The 15,799-nt window shown below is 34.1% G+C and overlaps 2 protein-coding genes across 2 annotated transcripts in view; both read left to right on the top strand.

Annotated features, from left to right (window-relative positions):
* Positions 1–279: 279 nt before the first annotated feature.
* The window catches only part of LOC136989546 (uncharacterized protein NKAPD1-like), a 106,598-nt gene continuing 91,078 nt past the window's right edge, over positions 280–15,799 (top strand). Inside the window, exon 1 of the mRNA XM_067287761.1 lies at positions 280–294. The gene's annotated coding sequence lies outside the window, so the exon portion shown is untranslated. The remainder of the gene's footprint in view (positions 295–15,799) is intronic.
* LOC136989554 (uncharacterized) lies at positions 5,839–14,893 on the top strand (the record flags this gene model as incomplete). Its single annotated transcript, XM_067287769.1, has 8 exons — positions 5,839–6,000; positions 7,509–7,720; positions 7,791–8,068; positions 9,684–10,058; positions 10,897–10,981; positions 11,055–11,425; positions 14,331–14,563; positions 14,639–14,893. Coding segments are annotated over 8 exons (1,971 nt in total), but the record flags the coding sequence as incomplete, so codon positions are not given.

Genomic DNA, 15,799 nt, shown 5'->3' with positions numbered 1-15,799 from the left:
TCTCTTGTGTATTACGGTATAAAAAAAGTATTGCATTCGCTCGGATAACGAGAAACCTCTGTGATCGTTCGGTACATAACAGCCAAGGGTACTTTACTTATGAAGACTTGCTCACACATTTCTCAAACATGTGGTAGTTAGTCTAGTTACAGGTCATTTCTCAGGAATTGTTGTTTGTACAAGTGATATTGAACAGGATACCAAAGATAGTGTTATATTTACCCTTAAAAAATGCAGCCACATATGTTTAATGCAACTTAAAAGTAGAAGAAAATTGTTCGGAAATTTTTAAAAGTGGATATCATATTGCATATTTTCAAATATTTTTTTGATTATTTTCTCGAAAGCATTATTTACTTTGACTCTTTTCACATCTTTAATGTTTTAAACTGTTCAGCAAACACTATCTTACAGATAATTTAGTTTAAATTTCTAATTAAACGTATTCCTTTTGAAATCTGTAGTAAAGGAGTAAATAATTTAATTTTTTTTTTTTTTCCAGTAGCAGACTGTATTAATGACAATCTTCAAAAAAGAAATCTTAATAATTGGGCTGCAATTTGAAAAAATTGTAGACCTATAAATTTCCACTGTCATCTGCAGGGCCGGATTTAGATGAAAAGAGGCCCTAGGCTATTCCACTTATGATGCCCTTTCATCTCCCATTTTTAAGTTTCTTTATTAGTCATATGCATAGAATTTCTCCTTATTTTCGGTTCAGTGTTTTAGTGTTCACTGTTTTTAGAATAGTGTAATTTTAATTTTGCTAACAATTTGAATGTGGGCCCCTCTTGATCTTCAGGCCCTAGGCTGAAGCCTAGTTAGCCTATAGGAAAATCCAGCCCTGGTCATCTGACTGTCTGCCCTTCTTCAATCACAAGAATAGTGTTAGATAGATGAAAGGGTCGAGACAAGATATGTAAAGATAAGGAGCAGGTGTCCCCAAGGAAACGAAGGAATTATGGGGCTATTTTATCAAGTACACATGCCACAACACAAAAGGTACCTCATTTGAGGTAGATTCGTATATAAAGTAGGCCTAAACAACGGTGGCGTGCCATGACATTTGATGATAGGGAAGCTGTGTTTCTGTAAGAAACCGACTTCCAGGGGCAATCAGTTAATTGCACGTCAGTAATGGTCTAGGGTCCATTCGTACTCTGCGTGGTGGCGGAAAAGACAAAGACGACAAGGATCTGACAAAAACCGTTTATTTTAACATAAAATAAACATATTACTGTGTACAAAATAGTCTGCTCTAGGACAATCATCCGTTCGGACGTCCTGGCGTCGATGTGGTTCTTCGATGGTCGATCGAAGGTGGTCCCGGGACAGTGGCGTTGACAAGTCTGTAAGGCACGGGGAGACTTCGTCCGTTGGCGTCGGGTACACGGTCTAAGTCCGAAATGGCACGGGTTACAGGTTGGCACAATAGACGAGGAATTGTTCTTTTTTGCGCGTTGACACACGGCGTTTTGGTTATTTGGAACGTTAACCGAGTGTCAGGTGTCCTCGATTGTCGGGGATTATGTCAATCTCCGTTCTTTCTTTCGTCCATTTTGATTGGTCGTTCTCCCTCAATTACGCTTTCCGAGTGGTTGGTCCCTCGTTAGTAAACGTAACGAGATACTTATTATCTACAGCGCGAGAAAAGTCAAAATCGAAGACGAATTCGATCTTCCACCGATCATAGGACGACTTCCTTTCGCGATTTATGGTTTCTGCCTGGCAGTTTGATATAAACAATGGGTGTCCGACTACAGACGACTTTTTCCTATGTTTTTTTTTAAACTAATAAATTTATCTCTAAATTAACCATTTTTTCGCGTCTTTGGTGACGGGTCAGACCTGTCCGGTACATCACATTTCCATAAAAGTTTTAAACAAATACTGGAAATAACAAAAATAAACAATTTATGTATTTTAGTTCTAAAATGCAAATAATACATACATAATACAAATTGATACGATACAAACAATGATAAAAAAACTTTTTTAAAAAGTTTTTTATAAACTAACTCTATTTGGCGAGTTTTTCCGCAAAGTCGTTAATTACTTTATCGTGAAAGTCGTTTGTCGTCGACTCCATCAACGTATTTGAAAGCTCTTTTTCTATCGAAAGCAACGCTAGCGACCACAATCTTTCCTCCGACCGAGTGGACGTTCCTGGCCAATGTGTGAATTCGCTCCGTGGTCGAAAAACTGCGCTCAACAGACCCACTGGTAGATGGTACCGTAAAAATTAATGATATTAATTCTTTTAGTACATCTTTGTTCGGATCGACATTAATTATAATATGTTTTATGTTTAAGAGTTACTTGTCAATATAGTCCGGACACGAATATAAATATTGCGATTCGCTACGTAATTTAGTTAAATCAAAAAATTTCCCATGAAATTTACTTAATTTAAAGAATTAAAACACGCTTGTGAAAATTGTTTTTCGTAATATTAAAATTATTAACATCTAAAAGTGATAAAAATTCCAAAGATTTTATGTCTGAAAATCTATCAATATAATTACAGTATAATTAAAAGAAAATTATAATTAAATATAAGTTTGCAAAGAAACGTACAGTACATAAAATAACATTGAATATTCTTTACTTTTTAAATCTTAAACGATTCACGTAGATAGCTCTCTGCCAGTGGCTAAGGGATAGAATCGTTGGAAGCGTTATACGATATTTTGGTGTGTAGCTTCCACCAGCTAAGCCGGATGAGGTTGGTGCTCTGTAAAGTGCATGCGCCAATGCCTATAATCTGGCTGCTTTACACCATTCAGTTATTTTCGCCGTGGAAGCTGACCCGGTTTCGACAATACAGCTCTTCCATTCCGCCACTGACATTCGAATATACAATAGCAATCTTATCGTTTTTTTCACATGTAATATAGAAATTTGTAATAAGATACATAATGCGGTTATAATAAAATATTAATTTTAATTAATTGAAAGTACGTTAAAATATGAAAATAATCGCCCAATATGAATTTATATTTTAGAAAATACAAGGTAAGCCGTGCTTCCGCCGCTTCCAATGACGGCACGACACTGCTAAACGAGCTATAGGTTCGGGCCTCACGTTTCATGATATAGTGAAAGGGTCGCTTATGCATTATAACTTAAGGATCCGTAAGAAGTGTAGCGCATCGAATGGGGCCCCAATTAAGACGATCAGAGATAAGGTCATCAGATCTTACGAAAAGGAATGTCTATCGATTAACGTCAACATTGAAATAAGATTAATTTTTAACTTTTATAATTTAAAATGAATGTAATTAAATATTTTCTTATTAAATTAAAGTGTTTCTATTCAAATTGTTTTTCTTATTTATAGTTCACATGCCAAGTTATGCCATTTGTCTACACGAAATCTAACAAAGGGCGATAATCTTTTCGATCATTTCAAAACAATTTAATCTCTTATCGATCATGTGGTCGCTCGAAACAATTAATTCGCTTACAAATGTTACAAATTTCGAAGAAATTTTGAAATTTTAAGTGTCAATCACACGGAAATTAGGGGTAAGTCTCGCTGTAAAATTAAATTTACTTCCTAGTTTTTAAGTATAATCTATGATTTTTTGTAGAATTAATTAGGTTTTAGTATAATATAATTAATTGCAATTAAATTGATATCCTTCTTGTGAGTGTCATAGGGATATCTTGAATAGATTACAGCATCTTGACAATATCGATAAGTTACACTTTACTTTCAACATTTATCGCTTCTTAAGTATTGATATATATTTACTTTATTCTTTTACTCAAAAATCATTATCGAAAGCTTGAAAATTTATAAATACATTCAAAATTAATTATTTTAATAAGGTTTGATGCGTTAAAGTGTAATATCTGACACCACGCGCGACGCGACAAGACGCGTCTTGTCGCTTCGTGCGTGGATTATACGTCGAATTTCTTAATAATTATAGAAGTTATTTGTATTTTCTGCATATCAAATATTAAAATAATTGAGCGTGCATTAAACACAAGTTTCGGTTGTTAAATTTATTAGTTTTATGGTAAATTATTTTGTAAACTTTCTACGTGCGCCAATTCGCGTCGGCCGCGTCGCGTAGATTAAGTGTTATTAGTAGTAAAATTAGCTTTAAACTAGCTTGATTTTATTGTTTTCTAAAATGTTTATTAACAATATATAATTTTTACTTGGTTTTATATCTATGATTTAGTAATAATTAATCATTTTTAATTTTTAGAGTTTTATGTCTGTGCGCGACACGACGCAAGACGCGCGTCAACGTAATCGAATTTTATCATGTACTTATTTATATCTAATCATTTCAAACTAACCATTATTCTATTGTTTTATAAACATTATTAGAAAATAAAATAACGATTTAAAGTTTAACCAGATTTCTAATAAGGGTAGGATATTTTTAATTAATAAATCAACCAAACGCTTTTAAACGCGTCTCATCGCGGCGTGTGCGTATTATTCATTAATTTTTATGTTTTGGAGTTAAAAATTTTATTTATTTTACTGTTTGACAAAAATCATTAAATATTTTTATTCAGAAGGTAAAAAAAGTAGTAATATATATTTTTATATTTTATTAAAACAAATTAAATGTGCGCGAAGCGACGCGATCACGCAACCATCGCAGTGATTGCTCGGATATAAAATGTATATTTTCACGTGGTAGGGATAGGTAGAACTGCTGTATTCTAATTTCCTATGTCCTCATTCTTCTATAAATTTGTCATTAATTCTCAACGTAATTTCAGATATATTATCATCATTATCAATACTTCTTATCATCTTATAAATTTCAAAGTTGACAAACACAATGAGAATTTCTTAAACTGGATAGAAACAATAGAAAGATAATACTATAATTAAGTTAATACAGATAAAATCCAAAACAATTGAGTAATAGCTAAAATCCATAAATCTTAGTTATAGATTGTTTACTGCATAAATTTTATATTATTTAATTCACATTAACTAATTGTTTAACTTTGTTAGTCATATTTGAAAATTTTCAAGACTTCCAAGGTTGTTCACTGGACCTATCCTAGCGGTGGGCTAACGCCTCGCGCTGGCCATCCTGCGTTTTCATTCAGTTATTTCATCTAATATTAACCCACGAAGAAATCAATAGTGGCGAAAACGTAAAATATTGAGAGAAAAGAACATTAAAAACAACTTTCTATGCTGGGAATCGAACCCGGCCTCCTGGGTGAAAGTAGGTATTCCTAACCACTGGACAACATGGGATACGTCTTTCGTTATTTTATTATATGGTTTATCAATTTATATAAATTTGAAAGCCGCCGAAAATTTTTCTTTATAAATAATAAACTGAATAAATCAAAGCTCTACAAATAAGGAAGTACTGTACAGCACATACAATATCTAAGTTTATTCTTCATCCACCGTGTTGGTGGCTACATTCAGTTTAGTGCAGGGATGAGTGTAGGTTTGTGTTCTAGTTTGGACCCCTCTCTAATATCAGCTCTAGTGTGCTACTGTTTTGAAGTTTCGGAAATTCTCAACGTTATTTAATTATGAATTTCTTAGAATATTCCTTTTTAATATACAATAAATTTTGCTTAAACATGCGCAATTTATCTATTATAGGATTTTATTGAATCTTTGAAATTGCAATAATAAAACTATTTTTTAAATTTATGAAATATGTTTTATTTTCAGCTGATCTTACATAATTTTGGCATTGCTATGCAATGGAATTTTTATTTTTAATATGGATTTTATATTTTAGTCATATAAATTGTACAGGTAAGCGAATACTAAATTTACTTTAGAAAGATCGTTTTCAAATATTAAAATAGATTCAAATTGATATTTTTCTAGATGATGCTTCGCGTCCACGTAAGAACTGTGACGATCTTTTGAGGTACCATCAAATCGAGAAATCGGGTTCTTACGAGATTGACGTAGACGGTGACGATGGCAATCTGCCTCCTGTTTTTGTAGAATGTAAATTTATTAAACACAACACTGATTATCAGGTAGAAATTTTTAAAAATATATAGAATTCTACGAAGTACAGCTTTATATATTACTTTAATGCCCAAGTTTCTGACATACTTCGTGCCATTTTCAAGCCAGAACATTCAATTCCTTTGACGCGAAAGTTTGAGAATGACAAGAAGTGTGAAAAAAGCGTTAGAACTAAAATAATACAGGTCACCCCCGTATAACACGGATTCACTGTAATACTGTTCGAGAATTGGGTAAAACCCTCGTATAACATGAAATGTGATAAAAACTATTAAAAGCCAACTTTTGATCTAATTTGAAATTAGGGAAATCCTCGTACAACAGTTCAATAAACGTGATAAAGCTTTTAAGTGCGAAAGATACCTCATTTGACATTTTTCATTCGAGCGCGTACGTACTATCAGATTTATTGCATAATTTTCGTGAACTATTAGTACTTAAGTACAGTATGTAAATTTTCTTTTCCCGTCTTCTGTTGATACACGTGGTTCTTCTCGAAACTTGTTTCAGTGTTGCCAGATCTCGACGCTTCTGCTTTTGGTGTTGTTTAATTTATATTAATATGCATCACTTCTTAAGAAAATTATAATAAAGATATTTATCTTAATTATGAAAATATAATAGCATGTTTTTTAATTTTTTGGAACATAACCCCCCCTTTTCGTACTAGTTTTTTGTTTCGTATAACACGGCAATTATTTGGAACATAACTCCCGTGTTATATAGGGGTTACCTGTACTTCATAATTTCTAGATTTTTAAGTTTATATACAGAGTCTTCCAAAATGAACTTTGCCATTTTAAACTACTATAATTATGTTAATTATTATCCGAGAAGTATGTGACGTACATCTACCCAAACAGTAACTGTCCGAGTTTTATCTCCCATGTGCATTCAAACGTCTTGCTATCTACCACCACTAGGAAGCACCAAAAATAAAAATGGAGACCCCCCACAACAGAGAAGGCGTTTTGTGTTCTGAAGTTGGCAAAGTCAGAATTATTTGGTATTGTATACACATTGTACAAGTGATATGCAGAGCATTGTAACTCCCGTGGGAGCGTGATAACAATATGCCATAGCAAGCATAGGGAGAATTTGAGTATAGGTTGGACGTGTGCCATGTGATGTGAAGTGAATATATTGAGAAATTGTAATGGTCAAATGGACAGTTTTCCAATGTTTTAATCTACATTATGTTAATTATTATCAAGAACATTGTAATTACATTAATTTAAAATGGTAGCATTCTTCTAAGGTTATATATAGAACCTTTGAATCTGCCTGCAGTTTTTGTACAATGTAAATTTACTAAACACCACATTGGTTATCAGGCCGTGTTTTGTCGGGTTGTTTAGTAAATAAATATATAAATATATTTATAACTTATTAACCCCATAAATAAATAATGTATAAATTATTTAGTATTTACTATATTTCTAGTATTTCTTGTAAACCTAGGAAATAATATAATGGGTTTTATAAACTGAAAAGTTTGAAATCTTTAATACTTCAGGCTTTAACTGTAATTCATCATGATTCTGAAGAGCCCATAGATATTATAGGAAACGAAGGAATGGAAGCGTATGAACGAAACATTAGTTACCGAGAAGTAACCGATCGACATTTAACAAGTGTCATTGATAATTCATTTTCGTGTCAGCAGTTTATCAGATGGAATTGCAAGGGTGCCAAACTCGGTTTATGGTATCCTAATCCTTTAAGTTGGTAATGAAAGCTTTATCTATATAATGTAGATTCATTAATTTTAAATTTCAACTAAATAGATCATTTTTAGGTGGGTCGGTCGAAATAGAATGAAGCAATATTATTGGGGAGGTGCAGAAACGGACAGTAGAACTTGCGGATGTCATCCTTATTGTGAACCTACTAAAAGAAATAGTACTTGTAACTGTGATGCTAAAGACGACAAGCGGTGGCTAGAAGATTCTGGTCTTTTATTAGATTCTTCCAGATTGCCCGTATTTCAGTTACGATTTGGAGATTTGGGAAAACCAAACAAAGCTGGAAGTCATACTTTAGGACCTTTGATCTGTTATCAACAAGGGCATATCGGTAAGTCTTTTAATATAAATAAAAATATCTTGTTTAACCATTTTTGATCTATTCTAAATGAAGGTTATCTCGGCAATTTGTATTACTTTGATTTGTTTTGTTCGTTTGTTCTACCCAAACTAGCCTAGCAATTTCACTTCTCCATTCGCTGATTAGTCTTCCTCTTTTTTACCATTATAATTCACCATTCCATTATCAGCAATTTTACCATATGTCTGGCTCATCTCCAGTTTGCATTTTTTATATATTGAAGTCTTCGTTAGATTTACCTATGGTAGTCAAAATGGCAGCTCTTCCGGTAATCTCGATGGCATGCGTGTTTAGAAGTAAAACATAGATGGCGTTTATCGTACTGTTGGTTTTTTATGCAAATTTTCTTCAAAATTTTACAATGTGGAAACATGAAGAATTATACGAATATCGAGTTATGTTATGGCGTGGACTGATAGTGCATGTTGGTGTTTTTTCGAATGGTGTTCGTGTTTTATAAAAGTTTGTACAATTCATTTTTTTTTTCAAATTTAACGAATAGTATAATGTGCCCAATGGTGACTACTTTTTAACAGTCGTCCAAAAAAAAAAAAAAATGTAGGAAGACGAATTTATTTGGTAATTATTGGTGAAAATGTTGACAGAGGGAGATCTCTAACAACACGTGTGACAAAATATGTATTTTTGATGATAGCGGCGGAAATATGGTTGTGCTTAAAAATGTAAATTAATAAAAATGACGTAGTAGATGACTGTTTATTGTGGTAATATGCAAATAAATAGGTTGTGCGACGTGTGCGAAGGTTCGTCGTTGCTTGCTGTGTGTAGCCTACGTAAGTTTACTGTATGATTGTTATAAAACTAAATTATTTAGACGAAATTTATTTCCAAAATTTTGTTAATCATTACGATAATTGTTATTAAATTTTAATTTTGGTGGCGTTTGACTGTTCGTGCTCTGACGGACATTGCTGAGGTTAGTGATTCATGCTTTAACGTTCAAAACAAGGCTATTTTTCTCGTACGTTCCGAGGCTACGAGACAACGTGGCCGAGCAGCGGAGGTGCAACTGGCCGAGGAGACGTTGCCTATCGCAGTCGAAATTGCGAGAGAAGCGAACCGCAAGGCTTAAATTCTCCAGACGCTTAAATTTTTATGTACACTCCAGGCAAAACAACTGATATATCCAAACTTGTAAATCACTACGTCCAATTTTAGATGGATTTAAGGTAGAATGATGTCTTTTTTTTGTTTCGACTTCGATCCAAATGAAGGAAATGAAACCAAAAGCACACGAAATAGTAAGTAGCAAGTTTACGTTTTAAAATTATTTTAGTTTAAAAAAAAAAGTAAAAAGCTAGGCGCGTTTTGGTTATTTTAGAAGGTCGCCATCTTGTTTGCACATGTGCGTGCGCAAACAACATGGCGACCGGAAGGGCCGCCATTTTGACTACCATAGGTAAATCTAACCGAAGTCTTTAATGCCGCTTTGAGACCTTATATATTAATTACTGCTTTTCTCTCAAGTACATCTTTCATGTTTTTTGTCATAGTCTGTGTTTGACTTTTGTAACAAAAATATATTACTATATAATCCAGTTTAAAAATTTTTATAAATTTTTAGATGAATCTAAAGGAATACATAATGCTCCTGCAGAAATTACAAGTCCAGAATTTCCAAGTTCATATCCTCCACCCTTCCACAGATTTACATGGAAAGTCGTCATAACTGCAGGTGATATGATAGAACTGACATTTCCAGATTATGATGTTATTCATTTCGGAGCCTATAATTCTGTTCCTGGATGCCAAGATGTTGTAACAGTAAGTGCAAAACCAGAAGAAGGCAATATTATTGTTATTAAAAGACAGGGTAATGCACCACCTTATTACATATCACAAGGATCTGCTACATCAATTAACATTACATTAATAACTTGTAATCAAGACGAACGTTTACCATCAAGAAGTGGATTTCGAGCTGTATTCAAAAGATCAGGTATATTTAATGGCATCAAACATCAATAAAATAGCTTAAGAACTATGCAGGGTTATTCAAAAGTAAAACACAGAGGATATTCCCCCGCATAGCACATATCGTACTTTATCTCTTTCTGGCTGTTTGATATTTTACTACAGTTTCTTTTTTGGGCTATTAAGGCTAAACAATTACTAAGCAATTTGGCAGGAGGCCATCCTTCCATCTCTTGTTAACTATAATAATTATAAATCAATTAATTTTATAATATTCTGGAAGGAAAGATTTGCCTTGTGTGGAACTCAAACTCAGAACTCTTTCTTACCATGCAGATCCATTGCCAGTTATGCTATCCAGATCTCCGTCCGATCTTCTCTTTCAGAATAATTAAATAAGCAACTAAATTTAGGTATAACCATATTGGTCACTCACCGCATTGACTCTGCCCATGTCCCTCCGTGGCTATCAATCAGCTCACACTTTAACCCCAATATGGTGCATATAATAATATAATATAGTAATAAAATGGTTAAGTTATACAGTTTTGTTGCACATTCATAAAATAAGTAGTAATAACTGTGATATATCATCATGATTACAATGATATACTCCAAAGATTACATGTTCCGCTGGCAACACCCCATAAGGCACATATATACATGCTATTGTGGGAGAATCCTCTGCTACATTAGTTTTGAACAATCCTGTATATACTTCAAAGTTTCCAATTTCGGTATCTGAAACATAATGAAATATAGAATAGAAACCCTTTTAATCTTTCTAATTTTAGTTTAATTACATTGATATATGATTTTATTATGATTATGTACGTCATTTAATGTTTAACAATGTGTGTTAGATTGTGTTGGTTGTAATGCTGCAGTTGGACAGAATGGAGGCACGACATTCTGCGATGAAACCTGTGGAATAATTGCGTCTGAAGGGTACAAATCATTATTATAAGATAAATTGTAAATTTTGTTATAAATTGATTATTACAATATTTGCATGTTACAGATACCCTTTTCCGGATCATTGGTATTCTAATTCTAAGAAATACAACCATTCTTGGATTCTTCGACAGAATGGGCCGTCTTCTCAATCTCTTGTGGTCGAACTCAACTTCAACGATTTTGATATACCAGGCACGCTAGCATCAAGAAATTGTACTCCGGAACAAGGAATACTTAACATTTATGACGGAGAAGGCATCAATGACAAGTTTTTAATTGGAAGATTTTGTAATTATAATTACCAAGGAGTAGTATATTCTACTCAACCCATCATGACTTTAGTTTATATTACCAAATGGAAGCGTTTTGGAAACGGAAGAGGATTTCATGCTACTTATAAATTTGTGCAACCGGTACAAAATATTCAGAAGAAAGGTATGCTACATTTTGATAATTAAAGTAAAATTAATAAAAGTATTTGTCCAAAATTGAAAATAAAATATTGTCGATGAATGAATGTAATGGTAGTCGGTCTTTGGTTAACACAATAGATACACACGTTCCTTGATAATAGCTAATGAAGTGAAAACATGCCAAGCAAATTTCCCATACAACGCCTGATACAAAATTCTGTAGGTGACCTTGTAAAAGGTCGCCTACAAAATTTTGTATTGGAAAAATATACGAATTAAGACCAACTAATCAGTCAGTTGATTCCCTAAATCATGTTTGTTAAATAGATTTATTTTGTGGTCTTATACATGTTATTTTTTCTTTAATTCGCCTTTTCTTTTGTTCTGTACTCCCCATGTATACAGTATGTAGATTTTTATCTTTGGATACTATTCAGGCTAGATGTTTATTTCTTGATCCTGCACCTGTCTGTCAATGCTTATGCTCAAAGACATGGATGATTATTTGTCTGTGTCTTTGAGGAAGGAATGGAAGTTCTATTGGTGCTGCTTGGAACACTATAAGGACAGCCTAGTATTGTATTTGAATTTGACTTGATGCAGACACAATGAGGAGAAAAGGAAGGGAGGCTATTTATGGCAGAAATACACAGAAGTTCATTATATATCTTTATTTTTGAACTGTTTTTCTTTGTTTCCTTTTGTATTACACACAAAAGCCTTTCTCATCGAGTCATAGAATTGTAGCAGATCATAATCCTGTTGGCATTGTTGTGAGGCATGACAGGAGAAAGAAATTGATCAGCTCACTTTGTTTTCTCTATTACTACAACTTTATTTTAAAACATGAAAGGAATATTGTACAAAAGACGGAACGTTTCGAGAGGTGCGATTGACTAGTTCTAATTACATCTGGTTTCCAAACCTTCCCTCTTTTTCCCGTAGTTTTTTCTATGAACTCGAAAACATTTCTTCTTCCAAGGAAGACGGAAGAGCTGGTAAGATGCCGGTATGTGGCCGCCACAGTACTACCCTGCCAGTGAAAAAAGTAAAGTCAGAAGAAAAACATATATATTAAATCACACCTTCCACACTATTTCCAGCAAAAATATAGTATAGTAAAACTTAAGTCACGCCTTCATTAGTCTTATTAAGCTTTAGCTCATGACGTAGAGAATTAGGAAAAACATATAGAGGACATTGTGATGTGGCAAAACGTCGAGTAACACTGGTTGAGACAAATACAACAACCAGATCGTGGCGACGAATGTTTGTTCTTTATTGATGGTGAGAGACTGCGTAGAAGACTGACTGATGTCATCTGGAGGGCGTTGCTGGAAAAGTTTGTCTACTGTTCGTGTATTAAGTCAAACAAGTTTGTGTGTTGCGTAGATGGATCGTTGGGGAGAAAAGCAACTTGAGGTGCTCAACATTGATATGGATGGTTTATTGTTCATCAACAATTTAAATATTTTGCCTGTACGAGCAAGGACTCGATAAGGGCCATCGTAAGTTGGTTGGAGGGATTTCGTGTAGTGTTGTCCTTTCTAATAAGCGTGTGCAGACGTGGAGTTGTGGGCGAACGAAAGTAGTGGCTCCTGTTATGACTCAAGTTAAAGTCGAAGATTTTACGTATACATTTTGAGTTGGTCAACGAAGGTGGTAGGGTCTATGATCATCTGGGATGGAACAAGAAACTCACTGGGAAGATGAAGTGTAGTGCCGTAAACTAGGCCAACATTGGCTTTGATATTCTCCTTAAATGCGGATGTGGGTCATAAGCCAAGTATACGGGAAGTACAGTACATCATTCCAGTGATTGATGGTAAGACATTTAATCCCGTGAAAATATTCTACCATTCTATTTGCCACACAATGATAGAGTAGTCCTGATGCAGATTATGCCCAGTAAGGCAGTGAACGACTTGAATAATGATGACTCAAATTGCTTCCCCTAATCCAGGGAGAGATATGCTGGAACCCCGAAGTGGGATATTTAAGTAAGTAGAATGCTCTGGCCATCGTGTCTGCGGAACTATCTGGGATGGGTGTCACTTCCAGCTACCGCTGGGTACACTTGTCAACACGGGTGACAGTAGGAAGTGTTTCACAATGGGGAAGAAAGGAACCTACGTGATTTGTGTGGATATGTTTGAATTACCCGGATAATACGGTGAACCTGCCAGGTGTATCAAAAGTGAAGGCTGGTAGAGGAAACGAACGTGAGCAGGTTTTAGTCCGTCGTCATGTTGTTCTATAGTGATTTGGAGAGAGTCAATTGGAGTTGGCAAGTCGACAGCTTCAATTTGGGACAAACTATCAGCAATGATATTCCCGAGCCCTTTGATGTGCCGAATGTCTGTCGTGAATTGTGAACGATTTGCCATGCCAGATCTAGATTGAAATCTTGTTGCTAGATCTGGCATGGCAAATCGTTGTATGTCACTTTCAAAGGGTGAAGGTATAGAATATGAAATGTCGGCCTTCAAGCATATGACAGAAATACTGGATATCTTTGTATGCCTAGAGACGTGGAGTTTTCCATATTTTCTTCATGTTTATACATAAATAAGGGCCAGTTTCCTACAGACAATCCTCCCAGGAGTCATCCCAGCAGATCGTCATTATACCCACCTTGCCATAAACAAACAAAACAAACCAACCCTCCTGGATTTTAATAGCATCCTTGTTTAGTAAATCTTTGGAACTAGTTATACCAAAAATGTGGCACGTAGGCTAATTTAAAAATTGCCCATTAAAACGAAAATGTGTTAACTAAAGGCACGTTAACGCAAGGAGTATGTATAAATTATAATAAAAACACCTGAATAGCTTTTAAAATATTTTAAATTATTCTAGTAATATTCTCGATAAACTCGACATTTTTTTATTAAAATAAAATGCATTTCATTTTGTATATCTTGCAGATAATTTTAAGATTCTGAAGAATATTGCTAATGGAAAGCTAACAAAGCAGAGCAGCACTTTAGAGAAGCGCTATTCTTCTTTGGCCGTCGACGGCAGATTAAACGGTACAATGGCAAGCGGTTATTGTACAGCCACCAAATTTGAAAACGAACCCTGGTGGCAAGTAGATTTACAAAAACCATATTTCATACACGGTGTAATTATTCACAATCGTTTGGACTCTCCGACACTGGTAACCGGTATTCGTTAAGTAATCATTTATTTGTGTTTGCCAGTGATATAAAATATAGGAAACTCTTTTGTTTAGAAATCGAACAGTCCTCATATATTAACCTGGCCTCAAGGACTTTATGGTCTTCCGATGACTGCTTCCGGTTGTCCTTCTTCCATCGGTTTCTCGTGGGAATCCGGCTTACGCTTCCATGCCATGAAGTACGAAATTTTTAAAGAGCATAGTTTTCCTCATTGGTCGGATGGAATGTTATTGAAAGGCATGTACAATTTTTGTATTTTCCAAAGTCGTGTATTGTTAGTTATTAGTTATGTAAAACCAATTTATTAGACTTACGTATCCCTGGCGAGTTTTAACACCAGTATACTTACTTATAAATTAATTTTACTTTACATAATAAATTACGTATATATACTGTAGTTTATGTAAAGTAGTTGTTGTTGCTCAGCATCTTCCGATTACAAGGCCACAAGCTACAGCTGTTTATAATTAGCAGAAAAATGCTTAACTGTTTTACAATAACGAGTAAGATTTTAGACACATCTTTTTGAAAATACTGTATAAAAATTTTATTACAAGTTAAGAACAAGACAGGTAACAGAGTATTTACCACGGGATTCGGTAGTCATTAGCAATAGGGATTTCAAAAGCTGAAGAAGAAATGGAATTTGCCGACATCAATACTTCTAGTTGAGAGTAAGTATTTTTAGATATCAATATAGAAATTGTCCTTTTCAGGAACGTTGTGGTAGGAAACTGATTTTTCTTTTGTTTGAACTTATCAAACAAAAGAACCTTAACAACACTACAACTACACTGCATTGATATTATGCATTATCTGTTAGGTTTTTTCAAGTCGAACTTTTTCTTGACATGGTTCTTCCTCATTTTCACGTAAGCTATATCAAATCCTTTGATATGACGTGTGAAAGCTGTCATGAAACGTTTTAAAGGTTACTAATTACAAAAAAATTATATCAAATACATAGCAGCAGATTTCCCTCTAAACGAAGTATTTACTTTTCCGTTTTAATCACATTATTCTTTTTGTACTTACACAGAATTTGTTATTTCTCTGATATAAATTACAAATTTTACTTTTAACTTTTTAAGCATTTTGTTGTTATTTCAATTACCTAAATTAAATAGCTGACCTCCGATTTAGAGTTACTAAACTTATAAATTCAATTTTGACCCGTCTCCAGAAAAGGTTTGCCATTGCTGATGTTTGCATTT

This window comes from Centruroides vittatus, unplaced genomic scaffold, assembly GCF_030686945.1.
Source record: "Centruroides vittatus isolate TY-2023 unplaced genomic scaffold, ASM3068694v2 scaffold_654, whole genome shotgun sequence".
Lineage (NCBI taxonomy): Eukaryota > Metazoa > Arthropoda > Arachnida > Scorpiones > Buthidae > Centruroides > Centruroides vittatus.
This window is presented reverse-complemented; position numbering and strand designations above follow the sequence as displayed.